General features: G+C 37.9%; 3 protein-coding genes across 4 annotated transcripts; all 3 read left to right on the top strand.

Moving 5' to 3' along the window:
• The first annotated feature begins 4,250 nt into the window (after nucleotides 1-4,250).
• On the top strand, nucleotides 4,251-7,997 carry LOC111575695 (gastrula zinc finger protein XlCGF57.1-like). The gene is made up of 2 exons (XM_023280974.3): nucleotides 4,251-4,417; nucleotides 5,496-7,997. The coding sequence occupies exons 1-2, from the start codon at nucleotides 4,303-4,305 to the stop codon at nucleotides 7,274-7,276; spliced, it is 1,896 nt and encodes a 631-aa protein (XP_023136742.2). The 5' UTR covers nucleotides 4,251-4,302; the 3' UTR covers nucleotides 7,277-7,997.
• A 2,881-nt stretch (nucleotides 7,998-10,878) lies between these two features.
• On the top strand, nucleotides 10,879-15,155 carry LOC111575696 (gastrula zinc finger protein XlCGF57.1-like). 2 transcript variants are annotated; one of them, XM_035953156.2, is made up of 2 exons: nucleotides 10,879-11,059; nucleotides 12,564-15,155. In XM_035953156.2, exons 1-2 carry the CDS (start codon nucleotides 10,945-10,947, stop codon nucleotides 14,195-14,197), a joined length of 1,749 nt encoding a protein of 582 aa, XP_035809049.2. In that variant the 5' UTR covers nucleotides 10,879-10,944; the 3' UTR covers nucleotides 14,198-15,155. The 2 variants fall into 2 exon arrangements, with proteins under 2 accessions (XP_035809049.2, XP_023136743.2); XM_023280975.3 differs by having other exon boundaries at nucleotides 12,552-15,155.
• A 2,199-nt stretch (nucleotides 15,156-17,354) lies between these two features.
• LOC118469083 (zinc finger and SCAN domain-containing protein 2-like) lies at nucleotides 17,355-22,690 on the top strand. The gene is made up of 3 exons (XM_055004814.1): nucleotides 17,355-17,463; nucleotides 19,656-19,734; nucleotides 19,831-22,690. The coding sequence occupies exons 1-3, from the start codon at nucleotides 17,355-17,357 to the stop codon at nucleotides 21,002-21,004; spliced, it is 1,362 nt and encodes a 453-aa protein (XP_054860789.1). The 3' UTR covers nucleotides 21,005-22,690.
• Nucleotides 22,691-23,378: the final 688 nt, after the last annotated feature.

The raw sequence follows: 23,378 nt of genomic DNA, 5'->3' as shown, positions 1-23,378 counted from the left end.
AATGTGGACATCAGTAGATTCACTGTGAAAATACATTCTTCCTCCACATTCTCAAAACGGGTCAATTTGACCCGCAGGACAACACAAGGGTTAAATAAATGGTAAATCCAGTCTAGACATTGTTAATGTGGTAAATGACTATTCTAGCTGGAAACAGCTGATTTTTAATGGAATATCTCCATAGAGGTACAGAGGAACATTTCCAGCAACCATCACTCCTGTGTTCTAATGCTACATTGTGTTAACTAATGGTGTTGAAAGGCTAATTGATAATTAGAAAACCCTTGTGTAGTTATGTTAGCACATGAATAAAAGTGTGAAATTGCCTGGGAGTCCCCAAACTTTTGAAAGGTCGTGTATATTTAATTTCATTTTCATGGACATCAAATGGAATAAATGGATTGTTCTGCTTTGTGTCCCACTGAAACTAAACTTTTAAGACCAATCGAAGTGTGAGTACATGTTTATTTATAGGAAAAATTTACCTTGAAACATCTGTTCCAGTAAGCAGTGGGGCAATGACCTGAACTGAATATATGATCAAAAATTAGTTTCATAGCAGCTGGAGACACAACTTAACTTTAACAACATTTTATTGTAATCACGACCTTCCTCAAGCCTAATAATGTTATTTTTGTGCCAAACCTAACCATAGCTGCGTCGGCTCAGAACATGCTGACACTGTTTATCCGTGTCATCTGTGGTAATGTGAAGTCATAGTTCTGATAATCCTAATGTACATGTGCATTTCAGTGTTCCCTGCAGACGTCCGACGGCTGTTGGCAATTGAAAAAGACGTTCAGCAGGACCCAGAGCCCCTCCACATAAAGGAGGAACAGGGGGAACTGTGGACCAGTGCTGTTCCTGTGAAGAAAGTGAAACCTCAGCCGTCACAACTTTGCCTGACCCAAACCGACGACATTATGGGAGAGACAGAACCTGAAAACAGCAGCTCAGCTAAACAGGTGAAGATGGAAAGTGACCATCCGGACTGCGGAGGACCAAAACCAGCCGAAATCTCAGATCCAGATAATAATTTACAGCCAAGTATTGATGGAAAGGCTTCAGACTCCTCTGAGACTGAAGACAATAATGACAATGACTTCATCCATCCCTCCCTGATGACATTATCCTGCTCCCCCTCCATCTCCCTTCCCTCTACCTCTTTACCCCTCTACCTCTCTACCTCTCTACCCCACTACCAATCTACCCCTTTACCCTTCTACCCCTCTACCTCTCTACCTCTCTACCCCACTACCAATCTACCCTTTTACTCCTCTACCTCTCTACCTTTCTATGTCTCTACCCCTCTACCCCTCTACCTCTCTGCCTCTCTACCCTTCTACCCTTCTACCCCTCTACCTCTCTACCTTTCTATGTCTCTACCCCTCTACCCCTCTACCTCTCTACCCCACTACCAATCTACCCCTCTACCCCTCTGCCTCTCTACCTCTCTACCCCACTACCAATCTACCCTTTTACTCCTCTACCCCTCTACCTCTCTACCCCACTACCAATCTACCCCTCTACCCCTCTACCTCTCTACCCCTTTACCCCTTTATTCCTCTACCTCTCTACCTCTCTACATTCCCTCTATTTGGTTTAGAAGAAAAATGTAGATTCATAGATGAGAGCCAACAAAGGACAGAAACGACTGGACTGTGATGTGTGTGGCAAGAGATTTAGGTATAATTGTGATCTGATGTTGCACATGACTATGCACACAGGAGACAACTTTGTGGCTGTAATGAATGTGGTGAAAGATTTAGATATCATTATTAACTTGAGTTGCACACGGCAGTTCACACAGGTGAGAAAATATTTGAATGTGACCTTTGCGGTAAACATTTTAGCACACAGGGAATCCTGAAGAACCACATGAGAATTCATGCAGGAGAGAAACCATTCAGCTGTGATATGTGTGGTAAACGATTCAGTGAACACGAATATGTGAAGTACCACCTGACAGGTCACACAGGAGAGAAACCCTTTTGCTGTGATGCTTGTGGTGAAAGATTTAGATTAAAAGGAACTCTAAGGAAACACATGAGCGTTCACATGGAAGAGAAACCATTCGATTGCAAGACTTGTGGAAGGAGATGTAGATTAACACAAGATCTTCAAGCACACACAAGAATCCACACAGGAGAGAAACCATTTAGTTGCGGTGACTGTGGTCAACAATTTCGCTGATGGGGAACTCTGCTGAGACATGAGAACCCACACAGGAGAAAGACCATTTAGTTGTGATGATTGTGGCAAAAGATTTCCCCAGAAGGCACATCTTAATAATCATGTGACAGTTCACACATGACAACATAGGAAAAGAGCTGACACAAGAACATCACCATGCGGTTGTGGTGAGTGCGGGAAGAAATTTTGGATAAAGATACGCCTTCAGACGCACATGGGAATCCATATAGGGGGAGAAACCATGTCTCTGTGAGGTTTGTGATGCACAATTTTCACAACAGAGAAGTCTGACAAGACACATGGGAGTCCACAAAGAATAGAAACTGTAGAATTTCAGGGCTTGTTGTACACGATTACCTGCAACAGCTGTTTGATTATCAGCTAACAGGCACTTTGTCACCTCCTCTGTCTGGTATTCCATCAGTACGCTGCACTCCGCAGCCCTTAAATGGGTCATATCAGTGTACATTCAGTGAGTCTGTATGTGACTTTAAGCATGTTTATGATGTATTTTTGAGGTAATGTACTCCAGGAAGATCAGCTATCTGCTATTGAGCGCATTAGGCTAATGTTATACTTTCTGTAACCAGGTGGCATAAATTCCATCATCTACCCAAGTGTAGCGCTCACTGAATCCATCGAAGGTTGCTTTTCTGGGGGTCAATTGTTGTCATTTTATTTAAGAATGTATAGTTCATCTTTAAAGTGCAGTTTATAGTAATGTGTTCTGTTGTGTTATATTTGTACACACTGTAGCGGCTAAAATGGAGATTGACTGCGGTATTTCTATGAATTTTAAATTGTGAATTAAAGAAAACATTTTTATCTCAATGGTATGTTTAATTTTTGTAGCTGTACATTTAGAGGAAGATTCCAGGATATAATAATAAAAATATAGATACAGATTCAACGTTCATTTGGAAAGATTTGACTTAGTTACTTGCATTATTTGGTGTCAACAGGTTGCATGCGAAAGAAAATTCTACTGGCAAACTAACAGATCAATACATAAAGTTTTAGAATAATGAAATAGTGAAAAAACATTGCATTTTTATTTCTACAATTATGGATGTTTTGGAGTCTATATATGAAATAATTAACAATATTTATGTATTTAAGGATTAATGTGAACAGTTCTAATACGTTGACATATTTTAGACTAATGTTACTGTAGTTAAAGGTCATGCTGCTGCTGTTAATTGCTGTGAATTTGTTGTATTATGTTCTTAAAGTTATATAAAATTCAAGAACATTTACATCCTAATGTTTACTGACATATTCAGAGGGAGGAGAAGAGATGAAATTTTCTAAAAGCTTAGAACATTTAATACTGAAGCAATTGTACTGATTTAAAGACTAATGTAATCTTTATGACTTTTAGGACAGAATAGTAGTTCCCTGACTGTCTTTGAATTATTCTTGTTTATAAAGATTTACCACTCAAATTATATGTAAAGATCTGAACAAAAATAACAATATAATTTGCAATATTACTTTTCTGAACAGTTTGTGTAACTTTTCATTTTCATGAGAGGTATTTTTGATTACTTCATTGCCACTTTTTGCGTTTCTATTCTATTCTTATTTTAGTCTGTTTCAGTAATGTAGCACACTTCATCTTATTGATTTTTGACAACATATATTTTCGTGACATCTTGCTTTTTCTGAGCAACATATTTGGACAAAAAATTTGTCTGGGTTTTTTTTCTTATTCATGTTAAAATTGTAACTGAAGGCAGAGCTGCTGGATTTGATTGTGCATGCAGGTATAATGAAGTAAATAATAAATTTGAGCAGCTGAATTAACAGGAAAGAAGAAAAGACATGATTCAGGTGTGAAACTTTAACTCTTGTTTGACTAAACAAACTTCTTAGAGTTTATTTTTTTACTAGTATATTTGCAATTTTGGGTTGTTTATATGCATTTTACATTTTGCTCAGTCTTGAAAAAAATACCGTCTTTTCAGGTTTTGTTTATTAAAGCAAAATTAAAAACTACAATAAGGTGTCCGTGCAGATGCCTGTCAGAAATGTGACGCGTTCTGCGCAGGCGCGGCTCCTCCGTCCGAGCCTCCGGTTAGTTTTAAAGAAGAGCAGCAGAGCGACACCATGAACCAAGTGGATTCTGTCCAGCAGCAGCGGACTGGAAGTGTGTGTTTGGAGGAGAAAGTGCAGAAGAAACGCCTCCATCATCCGAAGGACGTCGTTCTGAAGCAAACCTCCGGTAAGAAGATTTAACAGCTGATGTGGAGGAAACTGCTAACTGCTAGCTGCTGGGAGGGAGGGAGGCTGGAAGAGACGATTCACTGAAGAACCGAGCTGCTGAGCTTCTGTTCGCCTCAATCTGACCACTGACGGAGAAATAACAGCCACACTAATAACGTTAGAAGGTTAATAACTGGGTGGGGAAAAGGCGGAACTTTTCACGGGGACGGTTCAGTGCAGCAACCCGGACGGTTTACAGCGAAACACACACCTCGTAGTTCAGCCTGAATAAACAGTTTAATTTTAGGATTTAATCAGCAGCTTTGAGAGACTCTGAGGAGTCACTGAAACATCTTAAATTATACAACAGAACTACAATCACTAAGAAAAATAAACTACATTTCCTGAAGTGATGCTCTAATAAAATACACGAAAATTATTTTTTAAAGGAGTTTAATTAAATAAATAGATTTGATTTTTAAAAAAATCCATACTTGCTTTAGAGGTCATCAAATATTGTTACTTCCTTGTGAGACTTTGCATGTTTTATTTTCATTAACTGATGATGAGCCTACGCAAAGACCACTCTAAAAACTACAAAAGGAGTAGAGACTAAGGACTGTCATATTTGTTACTGACACTTTGGCAGGCTAATGATTTTTTTTTTTTAACGCTAAAGAAACAATATATGCACTCTGTGATGTTAAAAAGCCATAATCTCTACAGATGGAGGAGGTTTTGGTTGATGGACAGGTCAACAAAACAGTAGACACAGGAGACCGATGGCTGTTTCCCCATTTTGGATGATCGTTTTTAATCTTCTCGAACCTCAACAGTGATTTTTTATTTTACCTTTAATGACAAACAACATCAACAAAGTAGTTGTTTTACCTCAGTTATAATCTTTTTAGTCTAACCAAATTATTTTGTACCTACCCTCACCACATCTTCGTGAGATTAGAAAACACAGTTTTGGAAATCTCCGAGAAACTTTTTGTTCTGTTTTGTTCTTAGGGCTCATTAAAAACTTCGCTTACATAAATCTACCAGTGGGATTATGAAATTACAGTTGTTTATAATGTGCCTGTGTGTTTTAGTGTTCCCTACAGATGTGCAGAAGGTGTTGGTGATTAAAGAAGAAGTCCCCTATGAATGGAGCTTCACTCTGGACCAACAAAACCCAGAAACCCTCAACATAAAGGAGGAACAGGAGGAACTGTGGACCAGTCAGGGGGAGACTGATATCACCAGGCTTTCATTCACTGCTGTTCCAGTGAAGAGTGAAGATGATGACGAAGAGAAGCCTCTGTCTTTACAGCTTCATCAGAGCCAAAACAAAGACAACAAGGAGGCAACCAGCAGCTCAGCTAAACAAATTAAAACAGAAAGTGATGGAGAGGACTGTGAAGGACCAGAACAAGCTAAAAACCCAAATCCAAGTACTTATTTACAACCATTTACTAATGGAAAGTGTTCAGATTGGTCTGAGATCGAAGTCAGTATTGATGATTGTGATGAAGATGAGGATGAGTGGCAGGAGCCTTTGTCAGACTCTGGACCTGAAAATGAAGACGGTGACAAAGAATGGAAGGAGGCCAGGGCAACTAAATTATGTGTTAATGCTGGATCTAAGACTGGGAAAAAACCCTTTAGCTGCTCTGAGTGTGATAAACAATTTCTCTACAAGCAGTCTCTTCAGAGACACATGACATGTCATTCAGGAACAAGGACAACGAGCAGTGTGATTGTAAAAAATGATTCAGAGGTGGGAGTTCAAGAACAAGAGAAACTATTTAGCTGTAATGTTTGTGGTCAAAGATTTAGCCAACAGGGAACGCTGACAAGACACATGGTAGTTCACACGGGAGAGAAACCATTTAGCTGTGACGTCTGTGGTAAAAGCTTTAGTCAGCAGGGAACTCTGAAGTCACACATGACAATTCACACAGGAGAGAAACCCTTCGGCTGTGATGTTTGTAGTAAAACATTTAGTCAACAAAAAACACTGAAGTCACACATGACTGTTCACACAGGAGAGAAACCATTTAGCTGTGATATTTGTGGAAAAAGATTCAGTCAACATGGAACTCTAAAGCGACACAGTAGGGCTCACACGGAAGATAAACCCTTTGGCTGTAATATTTGTGGTAAAAGATTTAGGCATCATTGCAATCTAAAGTCACATATGACAGTTCACATAGGAGAGAAACTGTTTGGCTGTGATGAATGTGGTAAAAGATTTAGACATCATTGCAGTCTGAAGTTGCATATGACGGACCATACAGGAGAAAAACCATTTACCTGTGATGTTTGTGGTAAAAGATTTAGCCAACAGGGACACTTGAAGAGACACAGTGTAGCTCACACAGGAGAGAAACCATTTGGCTGTGATGTTTGTGGTCAAAGATTTAGTCAACAGGGGTCGCTAAAGTCACACATGACAGTTCACACAGGGGAGAAACCATTTATCTGTGATGACTGTGGTAAAACATTCAGACAGCAGGGAACTCTGAAAGCACACATGATAGTTCACACCGGGGAGAAACCATTTGGCTGTGACTTTTGTGGTAAAAGATTTAGCCAACAGCTAACGTTGAAAAGACACATGGGAGTTCACACAGGAGAGAAACCTTTCAGTTGCAACACGTGCGGTAAAAGTTTTCGACTTTTGCACGTCCTTCAAACACACATGCGAGTTCACACAGGAGAGAAACCATTTGGTTGTAACGACTGTGGGAAAAGATTTAAGCAAAAGTCGCAGCTTCAAACACATATGAGTATTCATACCGGAGAGAAACCATTTGACTGTAAGGTTTGTGGTGCAAAATTTTCACAGCAGGGAAGTCTGACGAGACACATGAAAGCCCACACCGAATAGAAACTGTGTGGAAGTGTGTCAAGAACCACAGTACTGTATTGTTTCATTGGGTTCATTTTAATGCTTCTCTTTTGCATACAGATTTTACCACAGAGAGATTGTTTATGCAAGTCTGAACACTTTATCTCACTGAACATACTGATCATCATGCTGCAATATGTAACACTGATTCTTTTGCTGTAGCCTGTATTCTACATCTTTACATCAGTGCCTTCTAGTCAGTTTCTTTAGTTTCAATTGGATGAAGATAATAAGCCACTGATTGCACTGTCATTGTAAACATGTTAGCATTTTAGCTACTGCATTTAGCTCAAAGTTGTGTCATATGTAATTCTGCTATGTTGTCACGTTTTTTCTGTGTTTGGATTTCAAGGCAGTCGTCAACAACTTTTATTGTGAAATCTCGATAACACAGATGGTCTGTCTGTATGGTTTTTATTTATTGCGTATCAGGCAATGTGTGTCTTTAAAATGAGCTTTTTATGCTCTATGAAGTCAGAGCATATTCACAGTGATCCAGTCATATGAAACCCTGGGTTGTTCCTCTACAGACTGTAATGTTAGTGTACAGTTAAAGAAACTGTAGTATTACTGCAAAGCAAGACATTTTTCAATCGCTTCAAAGTAACATCACTTGAAATCCGCCATAATGAGTCATTGACTATCTAAGAGAAGAAGAAAACAAAAAACTGTTTCTGCTACAATTAAATCTGAACTCCAAGCAGTTTCTGGGTGTTTTTTCTCTTTACTCTGCTCGTCATCTGTAGAAAGACGTTTCACCATGCTGAATGTATCACCAACAACTTCTTCCTCTGTTCACTGTTTCTGAGCCATGCTGCATTTATTTTGTTCACCCAGTAGCTTGGATTTTCCTCTCATGATCATTTTGAACAAATATTGAATCATTTTTTTAGACATTCAGACAAGTTTGTTATTTTAGACAATATTTTAAAATTATTGTACAGAAATTTGAGCCATTTTTGACCAGTTCTGAAGCCATTTTAGAAAATTTTCTCAGTTATTTTGGACACGTTTTTAGATTTTCATTAATTTTGACAAATTTATAGTAATTTTGAACACGTTTTTCAGACATTCAGACGAGTTTAAGTCATTTTGTGACATTTTCAATTATTTTGGATAAATTTGAAGACCAATTTTTCCAATAATTTTTACGTTTCCAGGTTATAGTCATGTTTGACCAATTTTGAGCTGTTCTGGACAAAGTTTGAGTTATTTTGGACCATTTTCAAATCATTTTGGATGATATTCAGTCAACTAGAAAAGTTTAAGTCATTTTGGACAAATTTTGAAAGCCACTTTAGACAGTTTCCTCAATCATTTTGGACAAGTTTCCAAGTTTCTGTTATTTTGACAAATTTGTAGTCATTTTGGACATTTTTTGAGTACCTATAAATATGAATATTTAAATTTTTATATCCTCTCCAAACATTTCCTCTCTAATCTGCTCATCAGCTATAGAAAGATGTTTCACTATGCTGAATGTATCACCAACTTCCTCCTCTGTTCACTGTTTCTGAGCCATGCTCCATTTATTTTATTCATCCAGTAATGTTGAATTTTCCTTCATGTCTCACTCGTCGTCTCATATTTTTTTTTATAGAATCTGCTTAGTACAAGTGGTTTATTTGTAGGATTTATAGAATTAAGTGGTTTTGATTAATTATCACGATTTTGAAGTGTAGATTTGGATGATTTTCCAGATGGAATGTTAGAGATGATTTGTTCAAGGACTATGAAAAAGTTTAAAATCTGTCGCTTCTTTCTTTTTATACAGTTTGTGGCTCTGATGAATGGTGACATTTTGGTGATTTTTAAAAAGACATCATGCCATTAAACCAGCCAGCGTGTTTTGGGATTTAGATGGTTAATATTTTTTATGTATTGATCATACATTGAAGGTATCAGACGGTTGAAACAGGCACTTGTTAGTTTGTTTTGTGTTGCTGGATGCCACATAACAACCTCTGACTCTGTGATCCTGAGATGCAGTTTTTGGTGTTTGATGAGGAAACTTTTCACTGAGTTTGGTAAGAACCTCCAGTTATTTAGTCCTGATTTGAATCTGCACTGAAGGAGAGTAAAGCTGAATTCCAGACCTCCTGTTGTTCCTCAGAGACAGTTTCTAGCTGCTTCTTACCTCCTTAGTTCCTCTGTGGGGTCGTTAATGGGGGAAGGTTTGTTGGTAAAGAGATGAAGAGTTTCCAGGATTTAAAACCTTCACAGTTTCTTTAATAAAACAACAGTCTGAATGAACTCTCATCAGTCTGCTGATGAAACTCAGTTTAACGCTGCACAGAGCTTTATACTGTGTTACATTATATTCAGTGTTACTTTTTGGCCATCTAATGTCATTGGAAATAAAACGTTTGCTTCGGAACCTTGTTCAAATCCACAAGTTTTAAATTGTTGTGCAGATCTCCAAATTTGCAAAGAAAGTCCGGCTGAATGTTAATGAAATGAATTTAAAAGTGGTGCAAAAGACAGCAACAGGATCTTTGCTTTAAGTGCTTTAAGTGTGAATCTGTACTTTGATGTTTCCACTGTGACCTTTTTTGGTGTTTGGATTTCTAAAATTCATCTCCTAAAGTCTCCAGAACACAGATTTTTATTGTCTGTTGGATTCAACAGACAGATTAGATTTTTTGGTGCTATTTCTGACCCAGATTTTTAAATTGTACATTGAAGTTATTCATTACAGTTGTCATTTAAATCATTTGGCTGTGATGTTTGTGGTCAGAGATTTCACCACAATTGACATCTGAAGGCACACATGCCAGTTCATACTGGAGCAAAATGTTTTGGCTGTGATGTTTGTGGTAAAAAAAAATGTGAACATTGAGGACATCTGAAGTTACACATTAGAATTCACACAGCAGAGAAACCATTTGGCTGTGATGTCTGTGGTCAAAAATTTTTACAAGGAGGTCTGATGTTACACATGATTGTCCACATGCAAAAGAAATCCTTTTTGTCGTGATGCTTGTGGAAAAAGATTAATGGAACAGGGATCTGTGAAGTCACACAGGAAAATTTACACAGGACAGAAACCTACTGACATGACTTTTGTGGTCAAAGATTTAGTCGACAAAGACATCTGGAGACGCTTGTCAGTTAACATAGGAGAGAAACCTTTTGTCCATAGTAGAAAATGTACACGACGGGGACGTCTTAAGTCACATTTTGTTGTTTCTGTACATGTACAACAACAGTAAAGTAGAATCTATTCTAATCTAAAACATTCAGGGCTTCCGCCTCAGACGCTTTTAAATATAATACAGTACAGTTCATCACCAACACTCACAACAAACATGCAGCAGAATTATCACCTTTCTGAAAACTGACAAAAAAAGAATCAGAAGAAAAGAAATGATTCAGGTGTGAAACTTTAACTCCTGTTTGACTAAATAAATTCCTTAGAGTTTGTTTATTTACTTATATATTTGTATTTCTGTGCTGTTTAGTTGTTTATTCAGTATTTTTTTAAATTACTGTGTCTTTTCAGGTTTTGATTAATAAAGCAAAAATAAAAAGATTTGAATAAAGGTGTCCGTGCAGATGCCTGTCAGAAATGTGACGCGTTCTGCGCAGGCGCGGCTCCTCCGTCCGAGCCTCCGGTTAGTTTTAAAGAAGAGCAGCAGAGCGACACCATGAACCAAGTGGATTCTGTCCAGCAGCAGCGGACTGGAAGTGTGTGTTTGGAGGAGAAAGTGCAGAAGAAACGCCTCCATCATCCGCAGGACGTCGTTCTGAAGCAAACCTCCGGTAAGAAGATTTAACAGCTGATGTGGAGGAAACTGCTAACTGCTAGCTGCTGGGAGGGAGGGAGGCTGGAAGAGACGATTCACTGAAGAACCGAGCTGCTGAGCTTCTGTTCGCCTCAATCTGACCACTGATGGAGAAATAACAGCCACACTAATAACGTTAGAAGGTTAATAACTGGGTGGGGAAAAGGCGGAACTTTTCACGGTGACGGTTCAGTGCAGCAACCCGGACGGTTTACAGCGCGACACACACCTCGTAGTTCAGTCTGAATAAACAGTTTAATTTTAGGACCTAATCAGCAGCATTAAAGATGAAGGAGAAGAATTTAGTGACTCTTTTAAGCTGCATCATTTACAGAAATTACAAAACATCTTCAGTGTGTTTAGTTTGAAAAAACCTGCAGCAAAACTATAAAACATTTCTTTGTTTTCATGCAGAAGTTAGTCTTAAAGAGTAAATATTCACAGGATGCACAGTTTGTTTGTAAAATTATAATCTGCAATATAAATATTGCTACTTTAATATTACATATATGACATACTACACAACACAAAAGTGTAAGAGAGTAAAAAGGACAATATTTCTCACTGAAATGTAGGGAAAAAAAGCAAAAAATAGCATAATGTTCCCACCTAATGTAGTTAACAGGAATTTTAAAAAATCTGCAAACTCTCGCAGTTTATCTGCAGAACCGTCTCTAATATAAGCTACCTTTGTTTTGCCTCTCCCAATTGTTTATGTGCAGCATGAAGTCTAAATAAGAAACAATACAAAATTTAAACAGCCGCTTTTCTAACCTTAGCCAAGGAAAGACTTCAAAAGAAACCTTGATATTTTAGTTTACCCCGTGCACATGATTCTTCTGGAAAACCTAAATAAAACAGCCATATCTGTGCAAGATTGGAAAACCATTCCTCATTATCTTCGCAAGTCATGACAAATGATTTTGTGCCACTAATGGTAGCATCAGATCAGAAACGTTTACATGTGTTGTTTTCAGGGTTGAGTGATATGCAGATACAAAGCAGATACAAAGCTCATGGACCATTTTGACAGATACTGTGATGTGAGTCATGATTTTAGTGATAATGTCAGTTGTTTGCATTGTTTTTCCAATTTAAAAAAAGAAAGTTATGAAAATGCTGATGGCATTTTTGCGGTGGTCAGTACCAAACAAACAAAAATCTGTAGGTCAAGGCGTCTCTGTAGCACCAAACAGTTTTATTTATAATGAAATGTTGAACATATTTGGATATTACACTTGTCCATTTGTAACTGTTCAGGCCTAGTTGATGTGCATCTCCATTTTAAAAAGAAGTCTTATGCAGTTTCTTTTTTATAGCAAGGAAATATTGTTATGATAATGAAAAGTGTTTCTTATTAAAAAGGAATCTAAGGAAAGAATCAGTATTTTTGACTAAAACAATTACTTCTGTGCTACTGTTGAATATATTTATAAAAAAATCACAGTTGCTGATAATGTGTGTTTCAGTGTCTCCTGCAGATGTCTGCCAGATTTTGGTGATTAAAGAAGAAGTTCCCCGTGAATGGAGCCCCAGTCTAAACCAGGAGGACCCAGAGTTCCTCCACATAAAGGAGGAACAGGAGGAACTGTGGACCAGTCAGAAGGAAGAGCAGCTTAATGGACAGGAGGGGACTGATATCAACAGGTTAACATTCACTGCTGTTCCTGTGAAGAGTGAAGATGAGGAAGATAAACCTCAGTCCTCACGGCTTCATCAGAGCCAAACTGAAGACAGCAGAGAGGAAACGAACAGCTCAGCTAAACGGGTGAAAACAGAAACTGATGGAGACGACTGTGGAGGAGCAGAACCAGCCAGTAATCAGGATTTAAAAAGTCGTTTACAACCAAATACTGATGGAAAGGCTTCAGAATCTTCTGAGACTGAAGTCAGTAAGGATGATGATGATGAGGAGGAGGAGGAGGAGAAGGAGGAGGAGGAGGATGATGGTGACTGGCAGGAACCTTTGTCAGAATCTGGACCTGAAAGTGACGACAGTGACGGTGCTTGGACCAAGAGAAAAACACCTGAGTCTGGTAGTGAAGTTTGTGGTGAAAAACGTACACAACAGGGATCTCCAAAGAAGCACAGGAGAGTTCACATAGGAGGGAAAACCTTTAGTTGTGGTGTTTGTGGTAAAAAATTCACACGACAAGGAGATCTGAAGAGACACCTGAGGGTTCACACAGGAGAGAAACCCTTTGATTGTAGTTTTTGTGGTAAAAGATTTAGACAGCAGGGGGTACTGAAGAGCCACATGAGAATTCACACGGGTGAAAAACCATTTAGTTGTGATGTTTGTGGAAAAAGATTTATACATCAGTCTAATCTCAAATCACACACCAGAGTCCACACAGGAGAAAAACCATTTATTTGTGGTATTTGTGGTAAAAGATTTACAGAGCAGGGAAGTCTGAAGAGACACAGAGGAGTCCACACAGGACAGAAACCATTTGGTTGTGGCGTTTGTGGTAAAAAATTTAGCCGGAAGACTCATTTCAAGACACATATGACTGTCCACACAGGAGAAAAACCGTTTGATTGTAGTTTTTGTGGGAAAAGGTTTAGCCAGAAGACACATTACAAGATTCACATACGAGTCCACACAGGAGAGAAACCCTTTAGTTGTGATGCTTGCGGAAAAAGATTTAGACTCCAGTATAATTTGAAAAGACACATGAGAGTCCACACGGGAGAAAAACCATTTGGATGTGATGTTTGTGGCGAAAGATTTACAGAACAGGGAAGTCTTAAACGGCACAGTGGAGTTCACACAGGGGAGAAACCATTTAGTTGCGATGATTGTGGTAAAACGTTTAGTCGCAATACGCATCTGAAGAGACACATGAGGGTTCACACAGGAGAGAGACCTTTTGGTTGTGATGTTTGTGGAGAAAGATTTACAGAACAAGGGGTTCTGAAGAGTCACATGAGAGTCCACACAGGAGAGAAACCATTCGGCTGCGACATTTGCGGGAAAAGGTTTCGACATCAATATACTCTTAAAAGACACACGAGTGTCCACACAGGAGAGAAACCATTTTCCTGTGACATTTGTGGGGAAAGATTTACACGACAAGGAAATCTGAAGAGACACATGAGAGTCCATACGTGATAAAAACTGGACAAATGCAGGGTTGATTGGGAAGATTTCATTTCCTAAATGCTGGCAAGAACCACATTTTTATTGTCTTTTATTTTGATTATATTTATCTGTGTCTTGTATATATTTTAAAATATGTTAAAAACATTCCTTCAATTTGTTTTGTCTTTGCCAAAAAAATATTGTCTTTAAAGGTTCTTTGACATTATGGATTGAGGATATCTAGAGAGTCAAGGGCAGCTGCTTTTTTTCAGACTCAAACTGTGAAAACAAAGTGCCTTGTGTGTATAATGTATGCTGGGTAGTTTGTCAGAAATCCATGGAGCGTTAATTTAATCCTTCCCTAATCAGAGGGACGTAAACAATAAATGACATTAATTTAAACTTTCTTTCTAAAAAAAAAAAGTGATTTTATTGGGAAAAAGGGAAACGAATCCTCTGAAGCCCAACCTGCATAAAGTCCTGCACTTTTAAGGAAACAGCAGCAAGTTAGCAAGGGTTTCTGTGCAAAAAAGTAGAATTTCCTAATTATGTATTTTGACAGGATGTCCATAGGTGTTACAGATTCAGGAAAACATGCCAGACTGCAAGTATTTAACTATTCATACTTGTGTTTTGTTTCCATACTATGTATCTGCTCTGTGTGATTACACTGCCTGCAGTTCAGCCAAAAAGTTTCTGAATTTTTATCATGTGACTGTTGGTCACAGCTGCGTCAGTCATAGCTGTTTGATTGCACTGATGAGCAGGATTTTTTTTTTCTTTTTACAGAATCTGGTTAGACAAAATAGTTTATTTTTGGTGAATTTTTAAACTAGACATGTGCAATAAAGAGATGTTGAAGTCATTTTTGCAATTAAACAAAAACAAACTGGGATCCAGAGGGTAAAAAAATGAAGGTAGCTCATTTTAATGTCATGAATGTTATGATTGCAAAATAAACATACAAGCTTTTATCGAGCTAAAGCAATATTTGGCACATCTCTGTAGCATAATTTATATTTTTAAAAGGTTTTTTAAACTGTGACTTTAAAATGTCCAAGTTACGTTTGCCTGCCTCCATCAGGAAGCTCTTCAGTGTTGGAAACTGTTCAAGCGTCACTCCTCTCTTCACAAAACCCCAAACCACAGCCATGAATATATTTTATTTGAGTCTTTCTGTCTTTGGAACAGGTGGAGAAGAGAATTTGTAATTCTTTTCTAGCTTCAACTATAGGTGTCACAGAATATTTTTCAGGTTTTTTAGAGTAATTTTGTATCCTTTAAAGATCAACAAAATGAACGTAATTGATAAATGCACCACCTCCTTTATTAGAAACCATTTTTCTAAGTTTTACTAACTGTTTTCTTAAGGTTTCATGTTTTTTCTGTGATGGACACTCTTAAAATCTTGAAATTATACCTTTCATGTTAGATCTAAACTAAAGCAAAAGAGGTGCATTTAAATTTATAAATTAACTTTCCCATAAAATATATTTCCAAGACTGAAATTGAACTCAGATTATACACACAGATCAGGTTTTCTGTTTTCTATTGTAGTGCTGAATGTCTGTTGAATAATTTGATTATTCTGGCCGTCAGACATGTAAATGGTTTCAGCGTAGCCTTATTTGGAGGGAATGAAAAGCAAACTTTTCTGTAAACTTTTGGTATTAAAGCCCAAAAAAGACTCTTTAATCCGTTTGAAATAATTTGAAGAACGATGACGAAAGATATAAAGAAGTAAAATTTTCTTATTAAAGGTAAATACTGAGAGTCAGCTGCCTTTGTAGAGCGCAAGTCATACATGACATTATGTGTAAAGAGACGCATTCATCCAAAACAGACTCTTGTTTTTGGAACAGTTTTTGATGCACTTCTAGTGAGTCATGGTACTAACCTGTCAACAGGGGGCGCCATGTGTTTCAGTAACTGTCCAGGGAAGGTTGTAGATTCCAGAGAAGATGTCAAAAGACACATTAATCGATCACTGCAGCTCAATACGCAGAAGAAACATTTTAATTTAGATAACTTTACATGGATATAATCTGGATGAAAATATCAAACCAGACCTGTTTTATTTTAGGAGATAGAAGCTTCAGAATCAGAGACATTTTTACTGACAGCTAAGTTTAAACATTTCTACGTTTTCCATGATTATCCTCAGATATTAGCACAAAATCTCAGACAAATAGTTAAAAAAAACACAATTAAACGTCATAAAATGTACAAAATTTAAAAAACCAAATGTGTGGTCCATAATTTTTATTGTAGACTTATTTTAATAAAACATAAACCAAAAAAATCCTGAAAAAAACATGATCTAACAGTTGAAATTAAATTTCCACTAGACTGATGTCAGCAAATAATGTCAGAATAATAAAAAATTTAGATATAAAAGCATATAAATAATTCTGTGCAACAGAATTGATTTATAAATAAATATTTTTGTAAGAATGTCAATAAAATAATACATAAGAAATAAAATATTACAGTGTAAAATGTGAGATTGCTACAGTTTTAGTCATTTTCATGGTTTAATGAATTATATTTTCATTTAAACGGAACGTGTTTAATAAATGCATATACTGCTTTAAGAGAAAACAGTTTAAAGTTGGTTAGCTGTTCCTTTTTAGGATATTTTGATGTTATTTTCTGTGCAGGCTGCTCATAAAATCCGAAACTAGTAAATGTAGACTGAAATTTACGTCAGATTTTAAATAAAAACGTGAATTTATGCAAAATATTCTAAAAATTCCAGCAAAAATTCCTTTAAAATATCATAGAAATGCGATATTGTTACTGCAGATTATAATAGTCTTTATTAATTTACGGAATATTTCTGGTTTTCTTTGTTAATTCGCTACTTTTTGCTTAAGTATGCAAGTTAATGACAAACACATGGAGGCTGTGGTTGCTATGGCGACTGACGGAGAATATAGGGGTCCTTGCAGATGCCTGATTAAAAAAACGACAGACGCAACAATAAATCGGTTATAAAAACAAAACATTCTCACTAATCGAATCGGAATCAGCTGTTTTAGCACAATCACGATGAGCTCTGGCAGAAATATTCCCGACACGCGCTGTGCTGCCGTCGGCGGCGATGGATTCTGCGCAGGCGCGGCTCCTCCGAGACTCGGCCTCCAGTTATTAGTTTTGAAGAAGCAGAAGCAGAAGAAGAGACACCATGAACGAATCTGTCCGACAGCAGTGGGCCGGAGGTGTGTGTCTGGAGGAGAAAATGCAGATGAAACGCCTCCATCAGCCGCAGGACGTCGTTCTGAAGCAAACCGCCGGTAAGAAGATTTGACAGCTGATGCTAAAATGCTAAATGCTGCTAGCCGCTAGCCGCTGCTGGGTGAGGACGGGTGAGGAGAGGTGAGGCTGCAGGTAGCAGCTGACGTGAAGATGAGGATGTTTTCTGGGGGGTTTTCTCTACTGAGCTCCAGATGTTCGCAGCTGCTGCAGGTTTTAGTCGTATCCAGAAATATTTGGTCGGGGGGTAAAAAAAAAAAAAAAAAAAAAAAAAGGGAAAACAGAAAGTCTGAGGGGGAAACACGAAAACCAACAGCTGTGACTGAATTTCAGGAATTTTATTAAGCTGTTGTAGTGCAGACGAGAGCTCAGAAGCCACAAACGGACACTGAATTTTTCTCAATTTCTTATTTTTCTTAATTTATTTTCTAGTACATGCTTTTATTTTTCCACATCTCATGTCTCTTTCAGCTTGTTTAGTCATTCAGTTTTATTCTGTTCATTTTTTTTTACATTTGTCTCTAAAGCACTTTTAATAACATCGGTGTATGATAAGGTTCTACATAAATAAACTTGCTTGCTTATTTTACAGGGAAGGTTATTCATTATCTGCTGCACACTAATACTAATAATTTTTTTTTAAAAAAATCATCTGGTTTATTTTATTTGCCTATTTATTTGCCTATTTATTTTAATTATTTATCCATAGATAGATAGATTCAAATTCAAGGTATCCTGTAGCTCACACATTACATGTAACAAAAATATGGTGCAGATCATGCTGGTGGAAGAACGAATTACAAAACAAAAGATGCTACTACAATTTTTAAAAAAGTATTAGAAAATCTAAATATAATGCAACAATAATAATAAAAAACAAGCATTTAGAAGAAGTATTTGGGCCCTGATGGATCTTGGATTACTGCACAGTTAAGTCACTGGTGTGTAGCAGCGAATAATTCATTATCCATTATTAAGATTGGGGTGATTATTAACATTTATGTGGACATCTCCATTGATTGTTCAATTATGATAGCAATCTTCTCTGCTGGTAGAAAGGTGTTTGACTCTGGACAGGAGCATTTTAACTGCATGGCGCAACTGTATATAGTGCTGTAATATCTTCGAACATTGCAGGGACGGTTTACATTTATGCCCTTCAGCTGAGTTTTTGTGCACTGGTTCTTCATAAACTGTGGTTGGTGTAGATTTTGTAAGCGCTGGCTGCTTTACAAATATGTGGCAACATGTAGTTCAAGAACTTTACCCCATAGTTTCTCTATTAGACCTAATGTTAGAATAATGCAGGAAAAATGTTCCCATGATGCTGAAGTTACATTTTATGAACATATCTATCAACCATCTTCATTTTGTAGGCTAAAGACAGGTGAACTCAACAGGCTACAAAGTAAAATGTGCTAGCTAAAGTTACATCATTAACACACCACAGATCTTTGCTTTGGTCCATGTTAAAGGAAGATAAAAGGTCAGCTGATTAAAAGGATTTTGAACCCAGCAGGTTCTCCGCTGTTCAAACATAAAACTCTGTAGACTCTCTTTGTTTGTTTTACAGGCGTCTCTAGTTCTTTGTACACCGGTTCAATGACAGTGTTGTGTGTTTCTGACTGTTCTTGGTGGTTGGAGGACCAGGATTGGATCAATGACTTGCTGGTTAAAAGTAAAACCAATGTAAAACTGTTGGAGAACCTTGTTTAGCTTCATTTTGAAATCAATAGCCAGTAACTTTTAGATGTTAATGTTTAATGGTCCCGGCTTTGTTTCTGTTCACTTCCAGCTCATTTTTTTCGTCAGTTCTTTCTTTGAGTCTTTCTTCTGTCTCCCGTCCTTGTCTTTCCACCGTAGTCAATCCTTACCTCACCAATTTAATCAAAATTAACCAGTCAATTGGACATTTTGAAGCCAGTAACATTGATGTAGAGTATTTTACAGCAGCATTTAGTGCAACTAAGCCAAGGGCCACTTCTGTCCGTTTTATAATGTAATTTCTGTGGTTTATAGTTGATTTTCAATGATTGTTTCCATCTCCTTATCATTTTTTTCCCACTCAGCTGTTTTGCAGGCTCACTTGAAAACTCTGCTTACCGTCCCACCCTGCACTTCATCGGAAATGCTTGGAAATAACGTGATGTCATCCTCCAAATGAAATTAAACCTGCTGTCGATTTTTACAAACATATATTTTAAGTCACAGTTGTCTTTTATCTGTGTTCCAGTGTTGCCTGCAGATGTTCAGGAGGTGTTGGTGATTAAAGAAGAGGTTCCCTGGAGCCCCAGTCTGGACCAAGAACAAGAGTTCTTCCATGAACAGGATGAACAGGATGAACAGGATGAACAGGATGAACAGGAGGAACAGGATGAACAGGATGAACAGGAGGAACTGTGGGCCAGACAGGAGGAACAGGAGGAACAGGAGAAACAGGAGGAACAGGAGAAACTGTGGGCCAGACAGGAGGAACAGGAGAAACTGTGGGCCAGACAGGAGGAACAGGAGGAACAGGAGGAACTGTGGGCCAGACAGGAGGAAGAGCAGCTTAATGGGCAGCAGGAGACTGATTTCACCATGTTTACATTCACTGGTGTACCTGTGAAGAGTGAATGGGATGAAGAGAAACCTCAGTCTTCACATTTTCAGCAGAGCTTAACTGAAGACACCAGAGAGGCAACCAGCAGCCCAACTAAATGGATAAAAACTGAAATGGATGAAGAGGACTATGGAGAACCAGAAACAGCCTGGAACCCAAATCCAAATTATCATGTTCAACCAACCGCTGATGAAAACGCTTCAGACACTTCTGGGACTGACGACAGTGATGATGATGATGAGGATGATGGTGATGGTTGTCATTGGCAGGAACCTCTGTCAGATTGTGTCCCTGAACCTGATGACAGTGATGATGGCTGGAAGGACACTAGGGCAACTGAATCAGGTGTAAACAGTGAAAATGTAGATTCACACATGAGAGTCCACATAGTAAAACCGTTTGGTTGTGATGTTTGTGGAAAAAGATTTACACACCCGCAAAACCTGAAGACACACATGAGAATCCACACCGGAGAGAAACCATTTGTTTGCCCTATTTGTGGTAAAAGATCTAGGCATCAGAATAATATTAAGACGCACATGAGAACCCACACCGGAGAGAAGCCATATGTGTGTGACATTTGTGGTAAAAGATCTCGGCATCAAAATAATCTTAAGGTGCACATGATGACCCACACGGGAGAGAAACCATTTGGTTGTGATAACTGCGGCAGAAGATTCAGCCGAAAATCGCACCTTAGAACACACATGATAGTCCACACAGGAGAAAAACCGTATAGCTGTGGCATCTGTGGTAAAAGATTCAACCGTAAATCACATCTTGCGACACACATGATAGTCCATTCAGGAGAGAAACCGTACAGCTGTGATGTTTGCGGTAGACGATTTAACCGCAAAACACATCTCGAGACACACAGCACAGTTCACACAGGAGAGAAACCATTTAGTTGTGCGGTTTGTGGTCAAGGATTTACCCAACAGGGCAGCTTAAACAGACACATGAGGTTCCACCTTGGGTAGAAACCCAAATTACAATTGTGAAAACATTAAGTTTGTTTGGGAAAAAAAAACAAGAGAAGCTCCAACTTACTTGGAGCTTTAATTTTTTGTTATTGCCATGTTTAGACTTCATTTGGAATTGTTGACTCTGTATATTACAAATTAGAAGTAATAACAGCAGGTCAATAGGGGGCGTACGTGCAGCATCTCACCAGCTATAAAGCTCATTTCAAAGTCAGCAAAGTTTGACTATAAAATTAGTCTTTTACGTATTTATTTTTACTAATGAGTCCTGTGCCATGCACACTTCATTAACCCTAATTTCTCCTAATGCTAATACTAATAAACTGCTACAGAAACAGTGCTCTACAATCAGTACAACAACAGGAACCACAAGTGTCAAAACACTAGGGAGACGAGAGACTTTTTGCCCCTTTATTCCATTTTTTTTAGGAAATAAAATATTAATTTACAAGTATTGCACACCAATAAGCCACAGCTTTGAAATCACATGCCTAATATTGTGTAGCTGGACTCCAATAAAGGCGTCCAGCCGTATCAGGCACCAAAACATTTACAACTTCCAGGACTTATAGGATCTGCTGCTGAGGGATTCCACAAGCGCTCAGCTGGATTGAGATTTGGGGAATTTAGAGTCAACACCCTGAACTCCTAATTATCTCCCTGAACAATGCTAGCAGTGTGGCAGGAAGTATAATCCTACTGAAAGTTCTGCAACAGTCCCTAGATAGGCGTCAAAGTAATGTCTGCATGAATGCATGACCAAAAGTTCCAATCAGAACATTGTGTTGTAATGAGATAAGCAATCAGTGGTTTTAATGTTGTGGCTGTTTTTTTTTTCTCAGAATCACTGCGATACTTAGAGCCTCAGTTCTGTTGGCTTGAAGCAATAATTTCCTAAATGACCACCAGCAAACCTAGTGGAGTGCTTAACTGTACCAATTGGGAGCACATTGACTGATTTAAAAATAATGTTTAGTATTTTGTTTAAGAAGTTGACTCTTTAAATGAGTAAGGTACGTCAGAGTCATTATGAGGCGACATGTAGCAGCTGTTGTCGTTGCACTTTAAGTTGTTTCTACATCCGTTATCGCCTTAAGTCTACGTTGTTTTGGACCAGGTCCTGATGCCACTTTCTATAAGCACTTTTGTTTGTTATTGTAAGAGTTGTTGTCTTGCTGTCGTAAAGAACTTTTTGTTATTAATTAAATAACAGAATATACACCACCATTTAAAAGTATGGGATCACCCAGATATTTTCATGTTTTCCATGAAAACTCACACTTTTATTCATGTGCTAACATAACTGCACAAGGGTTTTCTAATCATCAATGAGCCTTTCAACACCATTAGCTAACACAATGTAGCATTAGAACACAGGAGTGATGGTTGCTGGAAATGTTCCTCTGTACCCCTATGTAGATATTCCATTAAAAATCAGCCGTTTCCAGATAGAATAGTCATTTACCACACTAACAATGTCTAGACTGGATTCATCATTCATTTAATGTTATCTTCACTGAAAAAAAAATGCTTTTCTTTCAAAAATAAGGAAATTTCTAAGTGACCCCAAACTTTTAAACGGTAGTGGACATGTTCATGAAAAAATGGTATCAAGTGGACATTCAGCATAAGTGTTGAATTTAATCATTTTCATTTAAATAAACTTTAAGTTTATGCAAAGTATGAGGTTTATTTATTTATTTATTTTGCTTGGTGAGAAAAGAAGCAATTTTGTATGAATCTAAGCAGAAACCCTGAATAACTGTATTTTTATGTGCATTAGAAAAAATGAATGGACACTTTTAATTACCGTATTTAACGAGGAAGTTATTATTCTCGCTGAAGGTGGTTTTTGGCTTTTTTTGAGAAAAAGAAATGTCCGTGCGGTATGACACAAGTAGAATGTAAGAAAAATGAAAAAGTTTAATTTGTTTTACCAAATTTTATCAACACGAACACCATTTTTCTGAGTATTGTTACCAGCACTAAAACAAATGGAGCTCTGCATACTTTAGATAATGTACTATATTTACTCCGCCAAGGAATGCGACAGAGTTATGTGACGATCGGCGTATCTGTCTGTCTGTCTGTCTGTCTGTCAGCAACATTACTCAACAACGGACGAACAAATTTAGATGAAATTTTCAGGGAAGGTCAGAAATGACACAAGGACCAAGTGTTTAGATTTTGGCAGTGATGCAGCTTATAGTCTGGATCCACGGATTTGTTAAAGATTTCTGTATCATTGCCAGATAGCGGCACTGTAACCATGACAACAAGCGAACACTACGTCAGCTGCCTGATGACGATCACATGATTGTGATCTTACTACAAATCCACCGCTGAGGACTTATCAGGACTTATGTTGGAA

Source organism: Amphiprion ocellaris, chromosome 18, assembly GCF_022539595.1.
Source record: "Amphiprion ocellaris isolate individual 3 ecotype Okinawa chromosome 18, ASM2253959v1, whole genome shotgun sequence".
NCBI lineage: Eukaryota > Metazoa > Chordata > Actinopteri > Pomacentridae > Amphiprion > Amphiprion ocellaris.
This window is presented reverse-complemented; position numbering and strand designations above follow the sequence as displayed.